The sequence below is a fragment of the Notolepis coatsorum genome (assembly GCF_963971535.1).
Source record: "Notolepis coatsorum genome assembly, chromosome: 17".
Taxonomy (NCBI): Eukaryota; Metazoa; Chordata; class Actinopteri; order Aulopiformes; family Paralepididae; genus Notolepis; species Notolepis coatsorum.
In genome coordinates this window covers 67,792,520-67,817,895 of record NC_140181.1, presented here as the reverse complement: position 1 = coordinate 67,817,895, position 25,376 = coordinate 67,792,520, and the positions used below count along the sequence as shown (strand labels likewise).

Genomic DNA, 25,376 nt, shown 5'->3' with positions numbered 1-25,376 from the left:
ACTTGATTCATTTCTGTCTCTCCTCATTTATTTTTGTTAAAAGGACCATACCGGTCTAATTTGGACTTCTCGCCATTACTAGAGAGATTGAAATTAGTCTTTAATAAATTCTGTGTGCATAGGCGTATGAAGAAGTGTATTTTTTGGTCAGATCTCAGCCTACACTGCCATTGATGTTGAAAAGGGTTGAAAATATGCTCCATGAAACTTGAAAGTCACCAGGCATGAGGTAATCTACCCTGAAATTACTGTATGACTCTAATGCAAGCCATTCAAATTGGGAGAATCCGGGAGTTAATAACAAGTGCACCCAACTGAAAGTATGACATGGTGCTTCTAGTAGAGTCAAAGGGTTTATATCAGTACAGGGGTTTTCAGAAGGCTGAGTAACATATGCCGAGCAACTTTCAAACAACTTTCAAGCCTCAAGGAGTATTTTAAGATAAGATCCCCTTGGGGAAATCCAGGCATCATATCAGCATGGGGAGGGGGAAGGGGAGGTACAGGTAGTAGAAGACATGATACAGGTCATAGTACAGTGGAGAAGTACAAAAAGAAGAAAACAATATAACAATATAATTAACTCTGGACATGCGCATATGGGCAAGTAGTAGTGTAAAAAGGTCAAGGTGCAAGATGAGGGTATGTGTATGCCCTCTCAGTTATATTTGGCCTACAATAAATATAGTTACAATATATATATATATATATATATAAAATCTAATAACTAATATCTAATCTAATATATATATATAATACAAATATATAAATATATGCTCTAATGAAGTAAGTATGCAGTATACACATAAAGTGTAGTATGCTAATCTAATCTAATATATATAATAAAAAACATTTTTACATGTCCTTTTCAACATCAATGGCAGTTTGAATGGCGTTTAGTAAAGCAACTAAAACACACACCATATACACCTACGAACACAAAATGTGTTAAAGACGGGGGGAGGGGGGAAATGGCGATAAATCTAAATTAGGTATGGTCCCTGTTCGATCCACTGGATTTCCATGGATCAGTGGGGGGGGGGGGGGTAATCCTGACGACGGATTGACATTGACACTGCTAATCCTGACGACGGATATGAAACCCACCTGAGGATTTTCTGGGCAACATCAACGCATCATCTGGCACCACTGCATTCGGTCCATATGGCAGAACGTCTGCTTGGTGCCAGGGGAAGCCCCAGTGACTATGAATTATGCCCCACTTTTAGAGGAGCGCAACATATAGCTACTTAACACGTGGTTAGCGCTGTCACTCACCGGACACCTGCAATGGGAGACTGTGGCGCCTTCATTATGCCACATTAGCTACATGATTCACAGGGAGCCCTGAAGCAAAGGGTAATAATATGCAGCCCATCAGTCTCCGCTGAACAAGAGCACCTCATCAGAATGCTATTCAATTGCCTGCGCTTAACTCGGCGAACCGAGGCGTCGTTATTATAATGACTCTTTCTCCGCGTTCGGTCCTCTCGAAAGTTATTGCGTTACGTCTTCAGAATTGCCAAATATAATTGGGTTGATTACTCAATGTTCTGACGTCTGGTTGAGTTTCTTACTTTTCCTCTCAGCAGTCACTCACTTCAGTCTAAGCTCGGGGCTCAAATCGGGGCAACAGTGGGAAGGCAGTGCTACGGGGAGTGTGATGCTGAGCGAGCGCACGAGGGGGAGACGGCCTCCTCCGGTTTGAAAAGCAGCTATTTAGATATTCAAATGTTTGATCAGCGACTAAATCAATGGGGCAAGCGTTGAAATTGGACACACAAGGCCAACTGATTGAGGCCAGTAGTGTGCGCCAGTACACTCCTCCTCCAGCACACAGTGTGCATCAGAGCTGAGGCATCGTTCATAATATATAGTATAAGAAATGGGACATGGCGGCGCATTGCGTATAATTTCATCATCAAAGCCTTCCCCCCATCGAGGACCAGTCTGTGAGCGAGCGAGTGCTGTGTGAAGGACATCTTCTCATGCAGGGCCCAGCAGAGCAGCAGCACTCACACTTCTCCTTGTAGAAGGTGTTGGAACCCAGCGGCGTGACAGGGACATATTTATTACCCTGTATGAAGAAACTAGACTAATCTACCAAAACGACAAAGGCAGAAACTGCATTTGCCCACTCGACAATGGCCCCGGTAGCCGGGCCGGGAACCGCAGAACTACACCACTACTGCGCTCGATTATGCATGCTTGATTTAAGAGACCACTGTTGGGAAACCATCTTTCTCCGCCTGCACTGAAATCAGATGCGGGGGCGGGGGTGGGGTTGGTGGCAATGCCACATCTTGACCTATCTGTAGCTGAGATTTAGCTCCCAACTGGATCTTATTTTCCAGTGCGATATTGGAATTAGCCCTTGTTGTGACCTGAAGGAGATGACTTGACCCGCAGTGGGGTGGGGTGTAGTCCTCCAAAAGCTAAGGGTTTTATTGCCCCATCTCAAGCATCATCAAGCTGCATGGCGGCAACCAGGAAGGAAGCATCAATAATTCAAGGGCAGTTAATTCACCTTCAGATTGGCCTCCCCAGGAGCGAGGGTATAGGAGACGGGGAGAGCGGAGTGTGATGGCAGCCTTGCTGACTGTAGACGTGAATTGTGATGTGATGGGTTTAGATACTCCCACTTTCCTATTGAATGCTGATGTATGTACTAGAGTTGGACAATGTGCTCCATATTCAGATCGTCCCAGCGTCACCCTGTGAGATTGCCAATAGTCAACATTTTATCCTCTCCATCTCTCTCTCTCTCTCTCTCTCTCTCTCTCTCTCTCTCTCTCTCTCTCTCTCTCTCTCTCTCTCTCTCTCTCTCTCTCTCTCTCTCTCCGTATCCTCTCGGCACACTGCAGTGAGAATAGACTGCTCTCTCTCTCAGAGCAAACACATACGGCCTCAATATATAATAAATGCAGTCTATTGTTTTATGTTATTGTATAGGTTGATATATGGCTAAAGCAGCACACGCGAGTCTTGGCTATTGTTAAAATTGCAGGGGTGTAAAGTACTTGAGTAATTGTACTTAATTACAATACTTAAGTACTGTTTTTGGGGATTTGTACTTTACTCAAATTATTAGGTTTGTATACTTGTACTTTTACTCAATTACATTTCAGAGAAGAAAAAAACATACTTTTTACTCCTTACATTTAAAATGCAGACCTACAAAGTACAAAGTACAAATCTCGCAGGTCCAACCATTTTAATTAGTATATTATTTGTTTCTCTGGCTGAAATAACGTTAACGTTATTAATTCTGCGGCCGCGCTTTATTTAAAAACAGCCAATCAAATCCCCATCAATGGAAAATTAACCCGCCCATACCCATGCTGATTGGTCCTTGTGCAAGACTATAAACCGGGGATCTTTGATTAAACACCTGCTATCAGAAGAATAGACAGTCAGAAAAAAAGTTTGTACTTTTACTTTTTAGTACTTAAGTACATTTAAAAGTAGAAACTTTTTTACTTTTACTGTGTGTCTTTAGCCAGATACTCTGACTTTCACTTAAGTATAATTTCTGGGTACCCTTTACACCCCTGTCAAATTGTGTGAAAACAAAACAGTTTTCTCCTGTGGATTGGTACAACCATGCGCCTGATGGTTGAATTGTTAATTGTAATTCAGCTTGTTCATGTGATCTGGCTTGATTGTTATAACTAAACCACAAGAAAGACATGGGCTGGAGGGGGAGAGAGAGAGAGAGAGAGAGAGAGAGAGAGAGAGAGAGAGAGAGAGAGAGAGAGAGAGAGAGAGAGAGAGAGAGAGAGAGAGAGAGAGAGAGAGAGAGAGAGAGAGAGAGAGAGAGAGAGAGAGAGAGAGAGAGAGAGAGAGATACTATAACAACTTTAGAGCGATGGTGGAATGAAACCCAGCGCTTTAAATTCCAAAACCGTCAAACCTAATAAAAATAGACTAGATCTATATGCTTCTATGGCATTATAAATGCTCTAGTATTTTCACAACAGACATTTATGTAAATTATATTTGTAGGGTGAAAGCTGGCATGTCTCTTTCAAACTGTCTCTGTCAAAATGTATGTGAATACAGCATTAGCAGATGCTTGGCATATATTTTGCAGTTGACACTTAGGGCTACTGTATATCCACAAAGAATGGATTGCACGGTGCTAATTGCACCCTTACTTACAATTCATTATGAATTGAAAATGGGGGACCCTGATGTAAACAAGATGAAAGTCTTTCTCTGGTCTGCATCCCCTTAACAATTTTCATTCAATCAATCACCTGCGCGGTTCTTTGTGGATCTAGCCCTTAGTGCCTAAAACACGTTTTGTGTTATTAAAGGAGGCAGATAAGACAGACAGTACATTTGAAGCACATTTGAATAGGGATGGGAATCGAGAACCGGAACCGGTTGGGAACCGGTTCCTAATTGTCTGATTCCTGGAATCGCATGCCTCTGTGACTATTGATTCCTCTTATCGATGCCATGTTTTTCTGACAGTTGCGCATTTGAAAACAATAACGTTAGTGCTACACATGCAGCCATAGCAGACTATTTGATTCCTTGACTAAAACCTAAATGAAAACGAATGCTTTTACTGTATAAATATTCTCCCATTTCATCCATTTTAGATGATCACAATAGACTGAGGCTGCAGCTAGTGGTTATCGCGCACATCAGGAAAATCCTTTCACGCTAGCACAGCGGGGGTAAACTGACTCAGGAAAAGGTGAACGAGTGTCACCGAGCAGTCACTAAATTTGTAAGGGCTCTAAATTGCGACCATTTTGGTGGGGGCTCAACAATAAATGACAATCAGAAATGTCAAGTTGCATGTTGTTATTCTAACCAGCTTAGTTCTGTTGCATTTCCAATTCATTTATTTAAATTATACATTTATCAGGAATCGATAAGGGAATCGATAAAGAATCGGATCGATAAGCAGAATCTATAATGGAATCGTATCGATAAAATCTTATCAATTCCCATCCCTACATTTGAAGCCGGTTGAGAGAGTGAACAGTTTCAAGTACCTCGGAGCCCACATATCCGAGGACTTGACATGGACCACACACATTGACAGTGTTGTGAAGAAGGCACGACAACGCCTCTACTTCCTCAGGCGCCTAAGGAAGTTCCAAGTCAGTCAGAAGATCCTTAGGAACTTCTACTCATGTACAATCGAGAGCATCCTGACTGGCAACATCACCTCCTGGTTTGGGAATAGCACTGCACAAGACTGTAGCAGACTACAAAGAGTGACACGTTCAGCCGAACGCACAATTGGAGGGGGGCTTCCCACCCTCCAGAACATTTACAACAAGCGGTGCAGGGGGAAGGCTAAAAGAATCATCAAGGACTCCAGCCACCCGAACAACTGCCTCTTTGAACTGCTGCGGTCAGGCAAGCGATACCGGAGTCTTAAGGCGAGCACAGAAAGACTCAGAAGGAGCTTCTATCCCCAGGCCATCAGGCTGCTCAACGAACAATAAACACTATGCAGCAACCATCAAATGCACACAGCACACACCAGGGTTCGAAATTAACGGGGGCTTGGGGCATAATGCCCTTGAAAATGGACAAAATGCCCTCGAAAATCAGTTAAGGGGGGCACAAAATGCCCCCGACAGTTTACTAATTATATATATATATTTATCCGGTAATGGCGCGTCTGTGTATCGTACGGTTCAGATGACGCGCAAATAAAAAAAATTCATTTGGCGGAGGTGAGCACTGGCTGCTGCAGCAGCAGCAGCACTGCAACTGAGCCAGGTGCTAGTCAGTTTGTGTACAAATGGCAAGCACAATCTAAATCAATCTTCATTACGACTTTAAAAACATAGCCATTAACATTACATAGGCATACACACATCTTGCCATAGCATTAGCAGTTTGTACAACACAACGCACGTTTTAACTATAGAATCAGCCCGCGAGGTAATACAGTCAACGAAATGTTACCGTAGCTACTAGCTAGCAGAGGAGGAAATGGGAGTCTGAGAGGCGGGGTGTTTAAAGACAATGATAGGCGTTTATTCAACATCCAAGAAGGCTAACATACAACTGTGTTTTACTAACTCCAACCGGGACTATTGCCGCTTTCCCACTGCATGCCATCACCTCCTAACGGTACCGGAGCTACCGGAGCTGATAATAACATTGCCTGAGCTGAAGGTGCGTGACACTAAAATGTCCGTGGGGACCCGGCGCCAACCCATAGATAGTTCCAACTCACCGAATTACGTAATCCACCACAGTTGCACTTTGATTGATTGATTGATTGAAAAGTTTATTAACAGATTGCAGAATGGGTACAGTACAGTACAGCTCAATACATACAATTGTTAAGGGGATGCAGACCAGAGAAAGACTTTCGTCTTGTTTACATCAGGGTCCCCCATTTTCAATTCATCATAACATATATGACATACATGACATACAGATAGACAGTACTTAATATTTAAATAATGTTAGTCTAAATAAATGTAGACAGATACATAATAATTTCAAGCAGAACACGAATCTTTCCATTAAGAACTGACAATCAGGGAATTTAAACATGGTTGACATTGTTTTTTTGTGTTTATATTAAAGAAAGGAAAGTCTAGTGCTGGCTGAGCATATTGTTTGTTTGCACTAAGTTAATACTACAAATGTAGCCTATATTTTTCAGTCAGTTCGGTCTTTGTGTGCCAAACATTATTTAAGGCTGTAAACACTGTAACACTGTAAACTTTTTGATTTTTTTTAATAAATGAGAAGCATGTTTAGATTTGAGTGTTACATTTTTTTTTATAAAAATTTACGTATATCGAACCGAACTGAAAACCGTGACCCCAAAACCGTGATACGAACCGAACCGTCCATTTTGTGAACCGTCCCACCCCTACCGTTTATCATAAAAATTCAGTGCCCCCATAATACAAAAAAAAGCCCCCGAAAATCAATTAAGGGGGGCAAAAAAAGCCCTTGAATTTTTTTTTTTTTATTTCTAACCCTGGCACACACATCCACATGCACACACTCACTTAAAACGGGCAACTCACTGCAGCACCCACTTTACACACTTTAGAACACCAAAACACACTTTACACTTTATATTTATTGGTAAAGGATTTGCACTACAACTCGCACACCTTACTGTAAATTGTACCTAAATTGTACCTCACCCCATTTCTGCTCTGCACTATATAGTATTGTATATTAGTACATTGCATAGTATATTGTATATTGTATGGTAACTCAGTTACTTCTATTCTGCATCGAACATTGTACATATGTCTATACTGAACACTGTGACCTCTTTTTTTTACTTCTATTTTACATGCTATACTATTTTATTTCATACTATCTTGTCTAACACAGTCTCTGGAGCGAAACAGTAAGAAGCATTTTGTATAAAAGTATTCTGTACTTCTGTATGACAACTATTAAAGAAACTTGAAGCGCAGACTTGAGCAGAAATCATTTGTTTACATTGTCCTGCCAATTTCATTAGGCCTATATTCCCCAACAACGTTTAACACAAAGACCATGTAATGACACAGGTTGGTGTTTAAATGCCAGTCACCCCACCTACCCAACCTCCTCCAATGTACAGTTTCTTCCCCCTCAAATGTATATAATCTCAAATGTATATAATGTATATCCCTAAATCCTCAAATATAGGACGGGTCTTCTATTTACCTCAGCTGCAAAGAGCTCCAGGCCTTTATTAGAGAGAGCCTTATATAAGAGGCAGGCCTTAATTTAAAAAAATGACACTCATGGACACAATCCCTTCATTTTCAGACTTTTATTGCATTATTATTATTATTATTATTATTATTATTATTATTATTATTATTATTATTATTATTATTATTATTATTATTATTATTATTATTATTATTATTATTATTATTATTATTATTATTATTATTATTATTATTATTATTATTATTTTTTTTTTTTTTTTTTTTTAATACGTACATTGTCTGTCTACATTTATTTAGACTAGCATTGGTATTTAAATATTGAGTGCAGTTGAGTAATTGTGGGATTAACGTAATTCACACACTGAAGTTGGAACTGTCTATAGGTTGCGGGGTCCGGGGACGGTTTAGCGTGTGGTACCTTCTCGACTTCCTCAGTCGAATCGAGTTGTTGACATGCAGTAGCTTTAGCTAACGTTATCATAGCATCATGATCTCTAATGTGTCAACTGGACAACGCCAGCCTCGTCTGCCAACGCCATATAGATAGCGAACGTTAACGTTTGCAAACGAAGTCAACGTCATCCAGCTCACACCACAGAGCTAGATATTATGACAACGTTAGCTAGCGCTAAAGCTAACCAGAGGGAAACGTTAATGTACGGTAGTCAGTGTAGCGGGAGGCAGCATTTGATTTCCATTGGCAAGAGTTTATCTCATTCTATATCACGGCACGGAAAATAATTTTTTTTTTTTTTTTTGCGACCTTATATTAGAGACCGGCCTGTGTTTGTCTAAATGCATCAAACCCCTGTCCATTATAAGAGGCCCCTCCTTTATTGGAGGTCCTTCCTCTATTAGAGGATTTACGGTATACTCTCTTTTTAGAAACTCTGTCTATATGACAGGCGTTGTACTCTTAAACAGTACTGTATATTTGTAGATCTGGTATGTCATAAATGTCTGGATGTAACAGTACTGTCTATCTGTATGTCATGTATGTCATATATGTTATGATGAAAATGGGGGACCCTGATGTAAACAAGATGAAAGTCTTTCTCTGGTCTGCATCCCCTTAACAATTGTGTGTATTGAGCCGTACTGTATTGTACCCATTCTGCAATCTGTTAATACAAATTTCAATCAATCAATCAATCAATCAATCAATCAATCAATCAATCAATCAATCAATCAATCAATCAATCAATCAATCAATCAATCAATCAATCAACCAATCAATCAGCTGGTTGGGCTAAAACTACCCCAAAATCGTCTTGACATTGTGCAATCTGCGATGGCTCTGAACGTTGTCGATTCACAAAGTCATCGTCCATCGCCACAACCCTAGTATGTACTTATCTGATCTTTTTGTGAAGTGAGAAAGAGGTGAAGTACATGGATGTTACATAGTTATTGCATCAATCCTACCTGATATATAAGGAGACACAGTTACACAGTATTAACTGTTACAAGCCAAGAGTCAGGAAACCCTCAGAACTGAAGTAATAAAGTCCCTTAACATGTCTCTTAATAATACAGCATTGTCCTTTCCAAGATGTTCTGGCATTTCATTTTACCACTTTCACTCATGGACACTCTGAGTCTAAAAAGTACAAAGAAAATGATGTCTTCCTATTTCATTAAATTGACTTTCTTCTCATAAATCATCATACATTCTTTCAATAATTGCTGAGCTTAAACCTATTAAACGTATAGATTTTTTGGCAGGAAATCCATGCAATGATGTGAAAATCTGACTGAATTTGGTCACATATGCACACTAACACTATAATATATAATTTTTAGTATACAAAAATCTGTTCTGACAGCCTGATAGCATCTTTAAAACAGCAAGGAAACATTTACTTTTGTGAAAAGGATGAATGAATTTCCCTATTATTAGGCTCCTCAAATATTGTCATTCAGAAAAAGGACATTTATGTATGCTGCTGCATATTTATGCTCTGTCATCTTTGAGATGCCATGATCCGCAGTTGGCGCTGTGTGAGGCCACGACATGTAAGCCAATGAAAACCTTGAGGACGGGGTTTTGAGCGGGAATAGCTAAGACGTGGGTGGTGTGTGCCATGGTAAGTGAAGGGATTTTGCAAATCCCAGAATAAATTGCCTCTCCACATACCAATCTGCTTTGCTAGCTTTTATAAGAATAATCACCCAATACAATAATACTGTGGAAAGCAGTGGAAACCAATTCATGGTGTTTGATGTAAGCGCACTGATGCCAGAGAGCACTCCTACACATCCTACCTGGTCAGCAATATTGTTGCAAATCTTGCCTCAGAGACGCTATACTAGAGGTTTGATTTTGATTTGATTTGATGTTTTTTATTTTCGTGTCTTACATACAGGTGTATGCCCAGCCCATATGGGCTTACTAGACACATAAACAATAAGTATATAATAGTATACTTGAAAAATTACTTGACAAATGACATATGGACCAAGATGGCCACAAGAAAAAGAAAATACAATAAAACGTAATATAACACAAGCTGTAAGCAATGTACGGTATGTAAACAAAGAAACAAGAGGAATTCATATACAATTATATAGGATATATTGTGTTTTGTCTCAAGTGCCATGCTTTCTCCAAAAATCCTGCAAAACTGAAGATGTCCTCCACAAAAAAACAACTCAACATACAACTGTCAGACTGCCAAAACAAATCCGGATTTACAATTTGAATCCCGTCCTTGCAATTAAACTCTCAACAATGAATGTACTTGACTTGCTATGAGTTGACTGACTCCAGCTAGCAGGCCAGCTATCAATGGGTTACAGGTTGGATTAATTTAGAACAGTGATTAGTCTTGAGCCGAACCAAGTGTGCATTAAACGGATGTAACCTGCCGGCCAATCAGAAAACAGTATTCACCCAGGCCGTGGTATGAACTAACCTAAACGTTGACATTTTACTTGTAATAATATAAAATTATGACACAATCTCTGATCATTATTTTAAGTCATTTTGAAAGAAAAACATAGTGCAAGTGTTATGGGAAATACTAAGCTTTAAGGGAAGTACTCATTCGCCTTTAAAATCAATAATGCAGGCTTCTGCCTTTTTCGTAAAACTCGACCTTTCATCAAAGTGACCAGTCGGTCTGTATTAGCTGCCACATCTGGATGAGAGTCAGCAATACGACCCTCGACTGACTCACAAGGGCCCTGGAGAGGCGGCTCTCGTCTAATTTCCTCTTTCTCTGAAGAGATGATAGGGCTGTCATCAGCTGGACTTTTCCTGTTGATTGGATAGTAGTCTTAGTCTTGATCTATGTAAGAGTGCTGCTGCCTGCTACCACGGCCACACAGAGAAAGAGAGAGATAGAGATTGAGAGGGGCAGAGAGATTGGATCTGGGGAGGGGAAAAAAATCTCATTTGGTCCTACTTTAAAGGATCCAGCCAAATAACATTTAGGATAGACTCTTGAACAATGTGGCCACTGTTTGTCAGGACTATTGAATTAGCTGGCCACTAGGGAGATGATGTGCAGAGGAAGACACACTTGCACACACACGCACGCACGCACGCACGCACGCACGCACGCACACACGCACGCACGCACGCACGCACGCACGCACGCACGCACACACACACACACACACACACACACACACACACACACACACACACACACAGTACACCGTATTGTATCGAGTTTGAGGTTGCGCATGAGGAAGCCCCAAGGACTTGTAATACCGGTATGTTCCCTGTGTTAATAAGCTGTCAGAGGTGGGATTAGTGCAAGCGAGGACCTGAGGAACGCTCTGCTGCTGATGATACTGACTGAGAGTAGAGGCTCTGCTGCTGATGATACTGACTGAGAGTAGAGGCTCTGCTGCTGATGATACTGACTGAGAGTAGAGGCTCTGCTGATGATACTGACTGAGAGTAGAGGCTCTGCTGCTGTGATACTGACTGAGAGTAGAGGCTCTGCTGATGATACTGACTGAGAGTAGAGGCTCTGCTGCTGATGATACTGACTGAGAGTAGAGGCTCTGCTGATGATACTGACTGAGTGTAGAGGCTCTGCTGCTGATGATACTGACTGAGAGTAGAGGCTCTGCTGATGATACTGACTGAGAGTAGAGGCTCTGCTGCTGTGATACTGACTGAGAGTAGAGGCTCTGCTGCTGATGATACTGACTGAGAGTAGAGGCTCTGCTGATGATACTGACTGAGAGTAGAGGCTCTGCTGCTGATGATACTGACTGAGAGTAGAGGCTCTGCTGATGATACTGACTGAGAGTAGAGGCTCTGCTGCTGTGATACTGACTGAGAGTAGAGGCTCTGCTGCTGATCATACTGGCTGAGAGTAGAGGCTCTGCTGCTGATGATACTGACTGAGAGTAGAGGCTCTGCTGATGATACTGACTGAGAGTAGAGGCTCTGCTGCTGTGATACTGACTGAGAGTAGAGGCTCTGCTGCTGATGATACTGACTGAGAGTAGAGGCTCTGCTGTTGATGATACTGACTGAGAGTAGAGGCTCTGCTGATGATACTGACTGAGAGTAGAGGCTCTGCTGCTGTGATACTGACTGAGAGTAGAGGCTCTGCTGCTGATGATACTGACTGAGAGTAGAGGCTCTGCTGCTGATACTGACTGAGAGTAGAGGCTCTGCTGCTGATGATACTGACTGAGAGTAGAGGCTCTGCTGCTGATGATACTGACTGAGAGTAGAGGCTCTGCTGTTGATGATACTGACTGAGAGTAGAGGCTCTGCTTCTGTGATACTGACTGAGAGTAGATGGAATCTGTGTCATCTTCTAATGACCACTGACGCAGGATCACCATCACTTCTCATCCTCCTCGATCTGACAGCGGCATTTGACACTGTGGACCACACCATCCTCCTGGAGCGCCTCCACAACACTGTTGGACTGTCGGACCATGCACTGCAGTGGTTCCAGTCCTACCTCTTAGGCAGGACTGAATATGTCTCACTGGGAGGACACAAATCCAGGCTGCTCGATGTCACCTGTGGTGTTCCGCAGGGGTCGGTTCTTGGTCCCATCCTATTCATCACCTACATGCTCCCCCTCGGTCGTGTCATCGGCAGACATGGAATGTCCTTCCACTGTTATGCCGATGACACACAACTCTACATAAAAACAGCCCCAAACCCCTCAAGCAGCTCTGTCATGCCTCACCACCTGTCTTGAGGAGATAAAGGCATGGATGAACAGCAACTTCCTCCAACTAAACAGCAAAAAAACCAAGGCACTTCTCATTGGCACCCCTCACCAGGTTCAGTCTTCATCCATATCCCATCTCACCTTTGACGGCCAGGTAATCCCCCTCTCTTCCTCAGTCACAAATCTGGGGGTTCGATTTGACCCCCACCTGACCTTCAACATCCACATAAAACACCTCTGCAAGACCTCATTCTATCACCTAAAAAATATATCCAAACTCCGTCCCACTTTAACCCTGTCAGACGCAAAGAAGCTTGTCCATGCCTTTGTCTCCTCAAGACTGGACTACTGTAACGGACTCTTCATCGGGATTCCTGGCAAGAGCATCCAAAAGCTGCAATACATCCAAAACTGTGAGGATTCGCCTGTCCCTGGACCTTTTTTCCCTGTCTCCTCTCCTCAACAGCCCCCACCCTTGCGAGGACTTTTCTCCTCTACCTTCACGCACCTGTTGGGAGTTTGCGATCAGCTCGGGAGAGTACTTATATTGCAGACTCCCCTCCACTCCTTGTCGGGTCATTCTGTACGCTACCATCTACTGCCGTTTCCTGGAGTGGGACATCGTCTTCGCTCTCTATACTTCCACGGGAGGATCCCTATGTTCTCACTCCAGACGTCGTGCCATCTTGTTGCTACCATCACCAGCCGCGTCTCCGGCGTGAGACGACGTGCCAGCCATCACCACCTGTCGCCGTTGCCTGGAGTGGGACACCGCCTTCGCTCTCTAATTCTCTACGGGAGGATTCCAGTGTTCCCACTCCAGACGTCAAGCCGGCGACTTCCCAGCTCCCTCGTGGTGATCCTCGTTCCTGGGGTGAGGCTCGCCGTCGCTCCCTATTATTCCACGGGAGGACGGCGTGTTCTCATCCTGTTCCCCTCGGACCCCGGCTCGCCATCGCTCCCTATTTCACGGGAGGATGGCGTGTTCTCATCCCGTTCCCCTCGGACCCCGGCTCGCCATCGCTCCCTATTCCACGGGAGGATGGCGTGTTCTCATCCCGTTCCCCTCGGATCCCGGCTCGCCATCGCTCCCTATTCCACGGGAGGATGGCGTGTTCTCTTCCCGTTCCCCTCGGACCCCCTGTGTGCTGCATTGCCCGTGGGCAGCGTCTGGTCTGGAGGAGGAGGATTCCTTGTGAGAGCTGAGCCGCAGAGCCCTACTCGGTTGTAGGGACGAAGAGGATCCCCGTTACCTTTTCCCAGCCTGTTTGCCCCTTTGTTCCGGGCCTCCTCACCGGGCCCCTGTCCCTGTCTCTAGCCCGCCTCTCCGGGCCTCTGTCCCTGTCCCCCTCTCCCGTTACCCTGGTCCCTTAGCCTGTTCGCCCGTTAAAGGCACAGTGCCGCCTTTTTGTGTTCATTGACGTTTTTATGTTTTTACCCCCTTAAAGGCTGAGTGCCGCTTTTTTGTATTTAATAAATAATGCCCTGTTTTTGGCTTACTCTCATACCTGTCTTGTGTTGTGCTATTGGGGTCGGTTCCAAACCATAACAGGACGACCCGACCCGTCGACGACCCCAGCCGGCACAGACAGTGTATGTGAGACAGCCCCTGTTAGCTCCCCTGTTAGCCTCCTTAGCTCCCCTGTTAGCTCCCCTGTTAGCTCCCCTGTTAGCTGTTAGCTCCGGCAGCTAGCGCAGCCTCTAGGCTGATGTATGTGTTGCAGCTAGCTTAGGCCCTGTTGCTAGTAATGCCCTGGCAGCTACCCTGTCCCTCTGCTAGCCCCACTTTAGGTGTAGCTTCCCCTGCTAGCATGGCCATTTTTTTTTGTTTGTTGCTCTGTCATGTCCCCTGCCCCGCTGTCTGATTTTTTTCTCCCCTCTCCCGGCCCCCTGTCCTGCCCGTTCCCAGACGGTCCCTTTTGACGTCTGGGAGCCGTCCCTGGAGGGGGGGGTACTGTGAGGATTCGCCTGTCCCTGGACCTTTTTTCCCTGTCTCCTCTCCTCAACAGCCCCCACCCTTGCGAGGACTTTTCTCCTCTACCTTCACGCACCTGTTGGGAGTTTGCGATCAGCTCGGGAGAGTACTTATATTGCAGACTCCCCTCCACTCCTTGTCGGGTCGTTCTGTACGCTACCATCTACTGCCGTTTCCTGGAGTGGGACATCGTCTTCGCTCTCTATACTTCCACGGGAGGATCCCTATGTTCTCACTCCAGACGTCGTGCCATCTTGTTGCTACCATCACCAGCCGCGTCTCCGGCGTGAGACGACGTGCCAGCCATCACCACCTGTCGCCGTTGCCTGGAGTGGGACACCGCCTTCGCTCTCTAATTCTCTACGGGAGGATTCCAGTGTTCCCACTCCAGACGTCAAGCCGGCGACTTCCCAGCTCCCTCGTGGTGATCCTCGTTCCTGGGGTGAGGCTCGCCGTCGCTCCCTATTATTCCACGGGAGGACGGCGTGTTCTCATCCCGTTCCCCTCGGACCCCGGCTCGCCATCGCTCCCTATTTCACGGGAGGATGGCGTGTTCTCATCCCGTTCCCCTCGGACCCTGGCTCGCCATCGCTCCCTATTCCACGGGAGGATGGCGTGTTCTCATCCCGTTCCCCTCGGACCCCGGCTCGCCATCGCTCCCTATTCCACGGGAGGATGGCGTGTTCTCTTCCCGTTCCCCTCGGACCCCCTGTGTGCTGCATTGCCCGTGGGCAGCGTCTGGTCTGGAGGAGGAGGATTCCATGTGAGAGCTGAGCCGCAGAGCCCTACTCGGTTGTATGGACGAAGAGGATCCCCGTTACCTTTTCCCAGCCTGTTCGCCCCTTTGTTCCGGGCCTCCTCACCGGGCCCCTGTCCCGGTGCCCGGCCTCCGCCGTTGGATTCCTGTCCCCGTCCCCAGCCCCTCTCTCCGGGCCTCTGTCCCTGTCTCTAGCCCGCCTCTCCGGGCCTCTGTCCCTGTCCCCCTCTCCCGTTACCCTGGTCCCTTAACCTGTTCGCCCGTTAAAGGCACAGTGCCGCCTTTTTGTGTTCATTGACGTTTTTATGTTTTTACCCCCTTAAAGGCTGAGTGCCGCTTTTTTGTATTTAATAAATAATGCCCTGTTTTTGGCTTACTCTCATACCTGTCTTGTGTTGTGCTATTGGGGTCGGTTCCAAACCATAACAAAAACAGTGCTGCCAGGATCCTGATGAGAGTCCGTAAACACGAGCACATAACCCCCATCCTCCACTCACTACATTGGCTCCCGGTCTCATCCTGGATCAATTACAAAATCCTGATGCTCACCCATAACTGCATAAACGGACATGCACCCCTCTACCTTCAGGAACTCATCACTCCATAATCCTCCAACCGTACCCTCAGATCTGCAGGTAGCCTGCTCCTTTGTGTCCCCAATACCCGGCTCTGCACCATGGGATGACCGTGCCTTCTGCACGGCTGCACCACGCCTGTGGAACAGCCTACCCATCCAGCTGAGGGCACCACAGAGCCTGGACTCTTTTAAAGCAGTTCTGTTTCAGATCTGTTTCAAAAGGCCTTTGACTGTTAGCTTTAAAAAAAAAAAATCTTGTGATATATTTTTTTCTTGTGCTGTTGTCTTTAATTTTCTGTTTATAAAAAATCAGCATGGCTGTGAGTGTGAGTCTTTCACCTTTTACACGTCTAGCTTTGGCATGGATTGATTGTTTAGATCGCTAGCATGGCTAACAAATGCAAATATATTGTAGTCTGCCCCGTTGTTCTGACCAGGATTACGTTCCCTTTTGCCGCCTTGATGCGCGCGCACACTGAGTCTGACGTGGACGAGAAACACATCTATAATGTCTAGTGAACAGAAGGCCACGCCCCCTCAGCCCTGTGCCCAGAGAGGGTGACCTAAATCACTTATAACAAATCAAACTATGCATCTGAAACTGAAAAACTATACTTTGTTTACATTAACAGCAATTTATGACTGAATTAAAACATAATTGTATTGGATCTTAAAAATCGCTTTGTAAAGAATGTTTGAAGAATATTCGATTTGTTTGTGTTCTTTGTGTTTTTTTCCTGCAGTGGCATTCCTGGGAAGAAATGTGGAACGATCATCTTGTCTGCTGAGGAGTTGGGAAACTGCAGAGTGAGTGTGAACACATCCATATCCTATGTTTCCGAGCAGTAATATATGTGCCTGAGCATTTGTTGCATAATGAGTGTTCAGTGATATTCACACATGCTCACCAAATTGGAATGGGATGGTTAAAACACCCTTAACCCCTACTAAAATGTATCTCAATTGTACATAGATTAAGGCATCTTTTATGTGATCGTATGTGAAGTAAGAAAATTGTGTACATGATGAACCTGCTAATGGGTATTTAATGACCCTACGTTCATTCCAGTCAGTGAAACAAGTGTTTTCTCCGGCGTACAATGTGTAAATCCATGAATCAGGGTTAATGGCCTGTGTCTATTAATGCCCATTGGCTTTCTCTCTGCAAAGCCAAATGATTATAGTAAATACCGGTAATCACATTATAGTCCTGCCAGTGGGGCAGGGGAAAGTGGCAAGAATTATTTGGCAGAAAAATCACCCTCTCTTCCTGACTGTAAACCAATCCACTGAGGTACTGGATGAATGTTTCATGATACCCTAAAGCACCCTGACGTTAACATCTTGAATCTCTATCTGTTAGTATCTGACTGCCATAAAAAATTTTGGGCCTAATGTAGTAGTTGAGTAATCTCAAGTCTGGAATATCTGAAGCTGTTGCTGCATTCATATGCTCCTAAATTATAAATTTGTCTTCCAACCTGCTAGAATTCACTGCTGCTTAAACGTCTTCTATTTTGTATGTTTTCAATAATTGAAAACAGTAAATTTTTCCCAGCAACAAAATAACATTTCAGACATCCCCACCAAGACTAGGCAAAACCCATTTTCCATAATATGGCACCTTTAAAAACTTAGTTTTAGTGTTTTCAGCCATATTGTACTGAATATGATGTAGCTACATATGCCCACAACAAAAAGAGGCACGTAATGCTACCGGTCAAAGAGCATGACACCACAACACAGCTCAGAACCAACATTTTCTCGGACTTTCCTACATTGTTTATAGGACTTTGGCATGGTTGACTGATGAAGGACTACTGTGAGTCACCTCCTCCACTCTTTTATCATCTTTAGAATTCTGCTCTTTAGGTTTATTACTGGTGATGTTTATAGCACTCATCATTGCATCTTGTATGAAAAAAAGTTGGGTGGTCTTCTCTGTCTGAGAGATGTGGTAGACAATATGTAGGCCCTTATTGAGAAGCTGCCATCTTATATCACATCTACTGTATGCTAGATTGGTCCTCTGGACCACAGTACCACACACGGTCTAATGACTGACGGACTGCAGGTCCCTCAGGTTCGTACTGAGCTTGGAATAGCTGCCTTTAGTTTTTATGCTCCGACCATGATTATCCAATAACTAGGTAACTCTTGGTCATTTTAAATCCATGATTTCAAACCATTCTATCTCTGTTTGTTTCTTTTATTAAGATAAGAAAATAAAATAAATACTATTGTCTCTTGGTACAGGAATGTGTTTGTGTCGAAACACACAGTATTGTGTTACAAAAGAGAAAACACAAGACAACCATGTTACAGAGTAGACAGACATACAGACAAGCAGGGCCGCCTCAGGGGGTGTGCGAGCAGTGCGGTCGCACAGGGCCTCGCGGGAAGGGGGGCCTCGCAAAATAAAAAAAATAAAAATAATTTTTTATTTTTTTTTATTTATTATTTTTTTTATTTCTTTTTTTATTATTATTTTTTTTTTGCGAGGCCCCCCTTCCCGCGAGGCCCTTTTTCATCACAGACCTAAAATCTAGTTTTGCTTATATGCTTATATATTTCACATTAGACACGTTTGTAGAATGTGTCTGACTTGTTCCTGGGTCTGCAGTGACATACTATTGGTTTCAACGAAGGGAGCTCTGGTGCTCTGCAGCAGACATACTATTGGTTTCAACGAAGGGAGCGGAGTGGTTACTTACTTGTGTAGTACGCCGGCGTGAGTCAGCTGCGTTTGACTATTTCGCGCGTGCAGCTTTTGACTATTATGCTTAGTTATGCCAGCCAACTCGAAGAGGTCGGTCATTATCAGTCGGTCGGTCACCAAGGAACGTTGACGAAAGGCGGGACAAATGGCCGGAGCATTGTCATGATGCAGTCGGGATATAGCCATGATGATGTCGGCTAGTAGCTAGCTTAGCTAAAGGCTATCTAGCGTTAGCTAACCTAGAGACATGCAGCCAAGATGAAGAGGATGGTCGTTTGGCAGATGAACTTCGTCAACTCCACGCGGTTGTCTCCATCCTCTTGGACGTTTGGTGAGTTTTTAACCTATTCTATTAACTCTATTCTATTCCCGCCGTGGACATCGCTCTCTCTCTCTCTCTCTCTCTCTCTCTCTCTCTGGAGCTAAACTGGCCGACTAGCTGTTGTAGTACTACTAGTAGCTAACGGTGTGTGCCTGGTGTCAGCACCTGTATCTGTATGTAGCCGCATAGCTTGCTTCTGCGTTAGCTAATGGTTAGCGATAGCCTGGTTGAGCTAACTGTTAGCCAGTTAGCTGTTTAGCTTCGACGTTAGCTGCCGTCTGCGCTCGGCTGGGAACGTTCGTTTGATGCTATCAGTTAGCCTTGAGTTAGCTGTTAGCTTGTGCTACGACCATTGACATTAGCCGTGAGAATAGCAGGGGGTTCTGGCACTCTGACTACGACATCATCTTTGACAGAAGATGTAGTCGGGCCTGCACCATGACAAGGCTCTGGCCATAGCTTATTTTTGTCCCGACAGCGAGAGGCCTTTCGTCAACGTGGAGACCTGTGTTGCGGCCTTTCGCCCTGCGTTCCTTGGTGCAGGTAAGATTAATGAAAATGTCATGACATTACCCCACTCTTCCTTCCTTCCCCTCCCGAATGTTTTGTTAATAACGATGTTTTTTTCCAGGCAAAACATATGTTACTTCACAACATTTGGAGATACGACATGTGCTGTGTGTGAATTCATTTGTTCGTTTGTGTAGCTTGGGTAGCGTTGGGCCGTTGGCCAAAGCTGTGTGTGGCCTGGTGTCAGTAGCCTACCTGGCTAGCCTTTAGCTGTCGGCCATTGGCTCCTTGCTGCTTTGTTTTCTCTTGGTATAGACCCTCTTCTCTTTGGATTTAAGTGTTGATCTTTGTCCTTTTGGATCTATGTATATTCATGTTGCCTTTGTGAAGTTATCTTTTCCTTCTGTTTTGTTCTTTCATTAAAAGTTGAATATCCTTTAGGGGCAGTGGCGAATCCTTGTGGAAGCCAACGGAAGCCATGCCTCCCTATATTCATATCAATTCATATCAAATTATGAAATATAAAAAAAAAAAAAAAAAAAAAAATTTAAATATAATTTTTTTTTAATATAGTTTACATTCTTTTTCATCTGTGCATCTGTGTTTTTTTTTTTTTTTTTTTTTTTTAATGTCTCCCTCTTCTCCTTCTCACTCCCTCTAACACACTGTCAGACTGTGCTCACTACTGCAGCTAGTATAGGAGAGAAGCAGTGGGTAGGTCTCTTTCTCCAGGCTTCCAGCATTATAGAGTGAGTCCAAACTCCAAATCCGATCCTAGCCAATCAGATTCGAGCTGACTGCCACTGTGCCACACCCTAAAAGTTTAAAACGGAGCTGGGAGGAAGACGTTCAGCATAATGTTCCACCTGGAGGCGGGGCAGGTCAGAAGTTCACATTTCCACCTGACTACCTAACGTGACATCCCATTAGTACTGAGGACCAGCGCAGAGCACACCACTGTGGATATTATGATTTAACAAATCTATCTGGCAAGAGGAGGACCACATTATTGACCAGGTAAGAACTGAGCAGCCTGACTAAGGACTAACTAACGTTATCAGGCAAGCTTGTATACCCTTTCATGACTGCAATGCAAGCCAGGGGCTGGAATACGCAGTAATTTATTCCTCCGTAGTAGCCAGGTTAATGTGCACCATCAAGCACTGCTTAAAAGCTAGCGGTGGGTCCAAAATATATCGGATATAAATGTCAAAGGTACCCAGCGTTCCATTAGGGTTTCACACACAGATGCGGCGGGGTTTGAAAGCTCGGCGTTGCTAATAAACATTTTAAATCATTTTTATAAACGAGTAAAACTGAAGCTGAAATGACTGCTTCCGCATTTTACAGTAGGAGCGCTCTGATGGCTGGGCGCGCGGCGCAACAGACACGTGAATGAATGAATGAATGAATGAATGAGAACTTTATTTAACAGATTGCAGAATGGGTACAATACAGTACGGCTCAATACACACAATTGTTAAGGGGATGCAGACCAGAGAAATACGTTTGTCTTGTCACGTTTGTCTAATAGACAGTCATATTCTCTCCCGGTGTTCTGCGGAATCCTACTCCCGAGTCCCTCCTCGAAAACAACACCGGCCGTATGTATATTTCTCTCCCACCCACCCACCCCCTCCTAATGTACAGTCCCCTCCCCATCATATGTATATACTCTGTCAGGATCTAGGGGTAACAGTACTGTATATTTGATGTCATGATGTCTTGTATGTCATAAATGTCACTAGTATGAATTGAAAATGGGGGACCCTGATGTAAACAAGACAAACGTCTTTCTCTGGTCTGCATCCCCTTATACAATTGTGTGTATTGAGCCGTACTGTATTGTACCCATTCTGCAATCTGTTAAGAAAGTTTGACTGGCCGCCGAGCCATACTGTAGTGTACATGGTGACTACTTGACTTAAAAAAAAAAATAAAAAAAAAAATATTAATAAAAATATTTAATAAATTTTTTTTAATAATTTTTTTTGGCTTCCCCTGTTATTTTACCCACGCAACGCCACTGTTTAGGGGGTCATCTTTGCTTATCTCTCTCATACATGCTCTCTCTCTAACACACATGCTCTCTCTCTCTCTCTCTCTCTCTCTCTTTCTAACACACACAGTCTGCCTATGGTGGCCTTTCTCGATGGCTAGGCTGTGCTCGCTGAGTCTGTACCTAGTCAAGGATCTTCAGTCACAGTGCTCAGGTATTCTGCCACTGTGTACTCTCTGTTTAGGGCCAAATAGCATTTCAATTTCTTTCCAATGTGTCTCTCTCTGTACACTGTATATTGACTGTAGAACGGGAGCTCTCTCTCGCTCTCTCTCTTGCTATATGTTGACTGTATCATGCCCAGCCTCGGGCAGCGCTATTATTTACAAATATGTTGACTGTATGAAAAAAAAATATATATATATATATATATATATATATATAATTTTTTTTTGTTTTTTACCTTTTGGGGGGGGGGGGGGGGGGGCTCGCGTTTAAATCTCGCACAGGGCCTCGCATTTCTCCCAGGCGGCCCTGCAGACAAGAATCAGCTAAACAATGTAATGAACCCCTTCCCTCCCAACCAACGTTATTCATTTTGATGTGGGACAGTCCCATACGTCCAAGGTTGTTTTATGGTTTCATATTGTTTGTATATTTCATCCCGTGTACTGTAAGTTGCAACCACATTTCTGTCCTACTTGTAGGCTTATTGAATGTGGCACAAATTCGTTTTAAAATCTTTTCAGTTCCCACTTGCTGGATCTGAAGTGCCTATGTGGGGGTATAGCAGCTCATATTCTGTGTGTAATACATGTGAGGGGTCTTCTATGATTTTATAGGCCATTCTCAACACATTTGTAGTGTAACCTTCCACAAATGTTTGGTTAACTGTTTTATATATTTGTTTAATTGATTGTTTTCTTTATCTTATATAATTTATTATTCTATTAATCTTTTTAAGTTATTTTAAACTAAATGAGCGCCAGCCCTCAATGATTTGTTGGGTATAAATAAAGGCAATAGGATCTATGGTGATGGCAAGTTAGTCTCATTACATCAAAGCACCATTCTAAGAGACCTGTAATATAAATGCAATTGATCATTATTATCACCATTTCCCCTTGCCCAGAGCTCATTAGAGGCATAGATATGAACCTGCACTGTTTACACAGAACTCTGAAAGAAAAAAAACATTGCCTCTGACTTTGACTGATTTGTAAACTAAAGGCATATTATGATTGAATAGGGAAGAAGCAATGCAAACTCCCAAGTCTCTGAATGATGACAGTTTGGAGCCGCTATCATCCATCTGGACGATGTTTACACTCTAAGCCACCTGTGAGCAACAATTTCGAGGCAGCAGACTAGTCGTTTCCTTTCCTTCAAGGTAAACTGTTGTCTTGGTGGAACTGAATACAGCCACCTGGGCTGTGGAATATAGTACGGGGACATCTGCAGGGACCGCTATCTGAGACGCTGAGGACGGACTCTCACCTTTACGGTGGATTTGCCAGTATCATTAAACAGAGCAGCAGTCACAGTCAATCAAAGGCGCTCTCTTGGCAGCCGTTATCTCTAGTCCCATGTGAGCTACTGTACTGTAGGTTTCACAGGCTACCTCTCTTTCTCTCTCAGCTCCCTTCCTTCTAACTTAAAGCACCATACCGGTCTTAATTACCGGAGATTGCCCCCGTCTTGAACACATTTTGTGTTTGTGGGTATATACGTGTGAGTGTTTTTTTGCTGATATCAGCTTACTTTACTAAATGGCATTCACACTGCCTTTGATGTTGAAAAGGCATAGAAAATACTCTTGACTTGAAAGTTGTTTGAAAGTTGCTAGGCATAGGCAATTCATCCTTGTGAAAATCATGGCGCTGTTTTTCTTTCATTGGTGCTGTAATGGGCGAGAAGTAAAAATTAGACTGGTATGGTCTTTTAAAGTTCAGACTCAACTCTGGCTTGCTCAACTCCAAGCTACCACTACCCTTAATACAAGATTGTATTAAACCACAGGTTATGCATTCAGTATAGTTGTTGGAACTACATATGCTGTAGCGTAGTCAAGGGTATTATGCAGATGTGTAGAGATTAGCCACCTCTTTTTCTTGCATATCCAATCATATGCAGTAGATGTGTGGAGGACAGTGCACGTGAGCGGCGAGGCGCGTGAGCGGCGCGGGGAGCGGAGCAGGCGGTTTTGACGTGAGCGAGGAGTGGGTTTTAAAATGGGTCGGCGCGACGTCCGGAGCGAGAGTTCTCCTCCGCTCCAATCCACTCCAGGCCGCTCACAGTGGTTTAACACTGATGTAATATACATGTAGTACAATGCCAAAGCAACAGATGGCGATGTACAAACATGAAGGCCATTTTCAACCAATGAGAAGGGTGAACCTGTGATATCCTGTTCAGGCTTTGTCACACACATCCTCTTAGAAAAAGTTTTGACGCCATTGTTGTTGTCGTTAGCTTACATGCTAACGTTAATGGCAGCGACCATAGCATTGTGGCTAGGCTAGCTATCATCGCTTAATAGAGCTAGTGAATGGATAAACAACATTATTTAACATTGCAGAATGGGTACAATTACAATGCGGCTCAATACAAACAATTGTTAAGGGGCCCAGGGGGTGTAGACTGTTGTAGTTTGAGCTAATTTACCATGCTCCAAAAAAAAAAATCTGCAGAGCGATGTGGCGCGGGGAGCGGGGAGCGCTCGATTCAAGGTGAGCGGTGAGCGAGCGGAGAGCGACTTGGGGGCGGGGTCAACATGAGCGATTAGCGGAGCGGACCAAGCTTTAAAGAGCGAAGAGCGGATTTCTCGCCCGCGCCGATCCGCTCACGTGGCCTGGTGGAGGAGGGGAGGAAATGTGTTGTCATTGTCACATTATTAATATGCATACTGTACTGTACGTGTGGACAGGGCTTAAATCAGCCATCCCCAACTGGTCTCAACTGGTCTCAACTGGTCTAGCCTCAGGACCCACCTTTTTCCTTAGACATTACTGTAAGTAGTGACCCACATTTATTTCACAAAACAATAGTGCAGTAATACACAATGGGGCGAATTCTTTTTCTGACGCTATGCCTGTGCAAATAACCCCAAAACAAACATTGCTATTCACAAAGCACTCGCAAAGGGTGAAATACCGTGCTAACTGCGTTGTCATCATCATTGCGTCTCTGTGCGTCCGTGCACATTTTTTGGGGTATTTAAATTAGGTAATATGGACGGAAAAGGTGCCCCTTTCTATGCAAATGAGCCTCATTGCAAAAACACTCCAATTCACAATTCCCTTATGTAAACAAGACGAAAGACTTGTTCTGGTCTTCATCCTCTTAGCAGTTGTTTATATTGAGCTGTACTGTATTGTACCCATTCTGCAATCTGTTAATAAAGTTTTCAATCAATCAATCAATCACAAAGATCGGCGCTAATTGCCACACGCAGCTAAAGTGAAGTTATTTACGTCTTCAGAGAGTTGGTGGTAACTAAGCGCATTTATAAGGGGTGTCATGACCAGCGTCTCCGGTGATCCGGTGGGTTAGGTAATAATCACAATAAAAATAATAGAACCCGCACACTGATATGCTCCAGAATAAACATTTAATTTAGAACGTTTCGTCAGGTCCATGAGGAGTAGACGCTGGAAACACGGTCAATGAAAAGTTTAGTCTTGAG

At 43.9% G+C, this 25,376-nt stretch overlaps 1 protein-coding gene across 1 annotated transcript in view; it reads left to right on the top strand.

Annotated features, from left to right (window-relative positions):
- cpne5a (copine Va) overlaps positions 1 to 25,376 on the top strand; it is a gene marked incomplete at its 5' end in the record, with an annotated part of 227,661 nt that overhangs the window by 134,821 nt on the left and 67,464 nt on the right. The window contains one exon of the mRNA XM_084333074.1: positions 16,885 to 16,948. Coding sequence (XP_084189200.1) covers positions 16,885 to 16,948 — 64 coding nt within the window. The remainder of the gene's footprint in view (positions 1 to 16,884; positions 16,949 to 25,376) is intronic.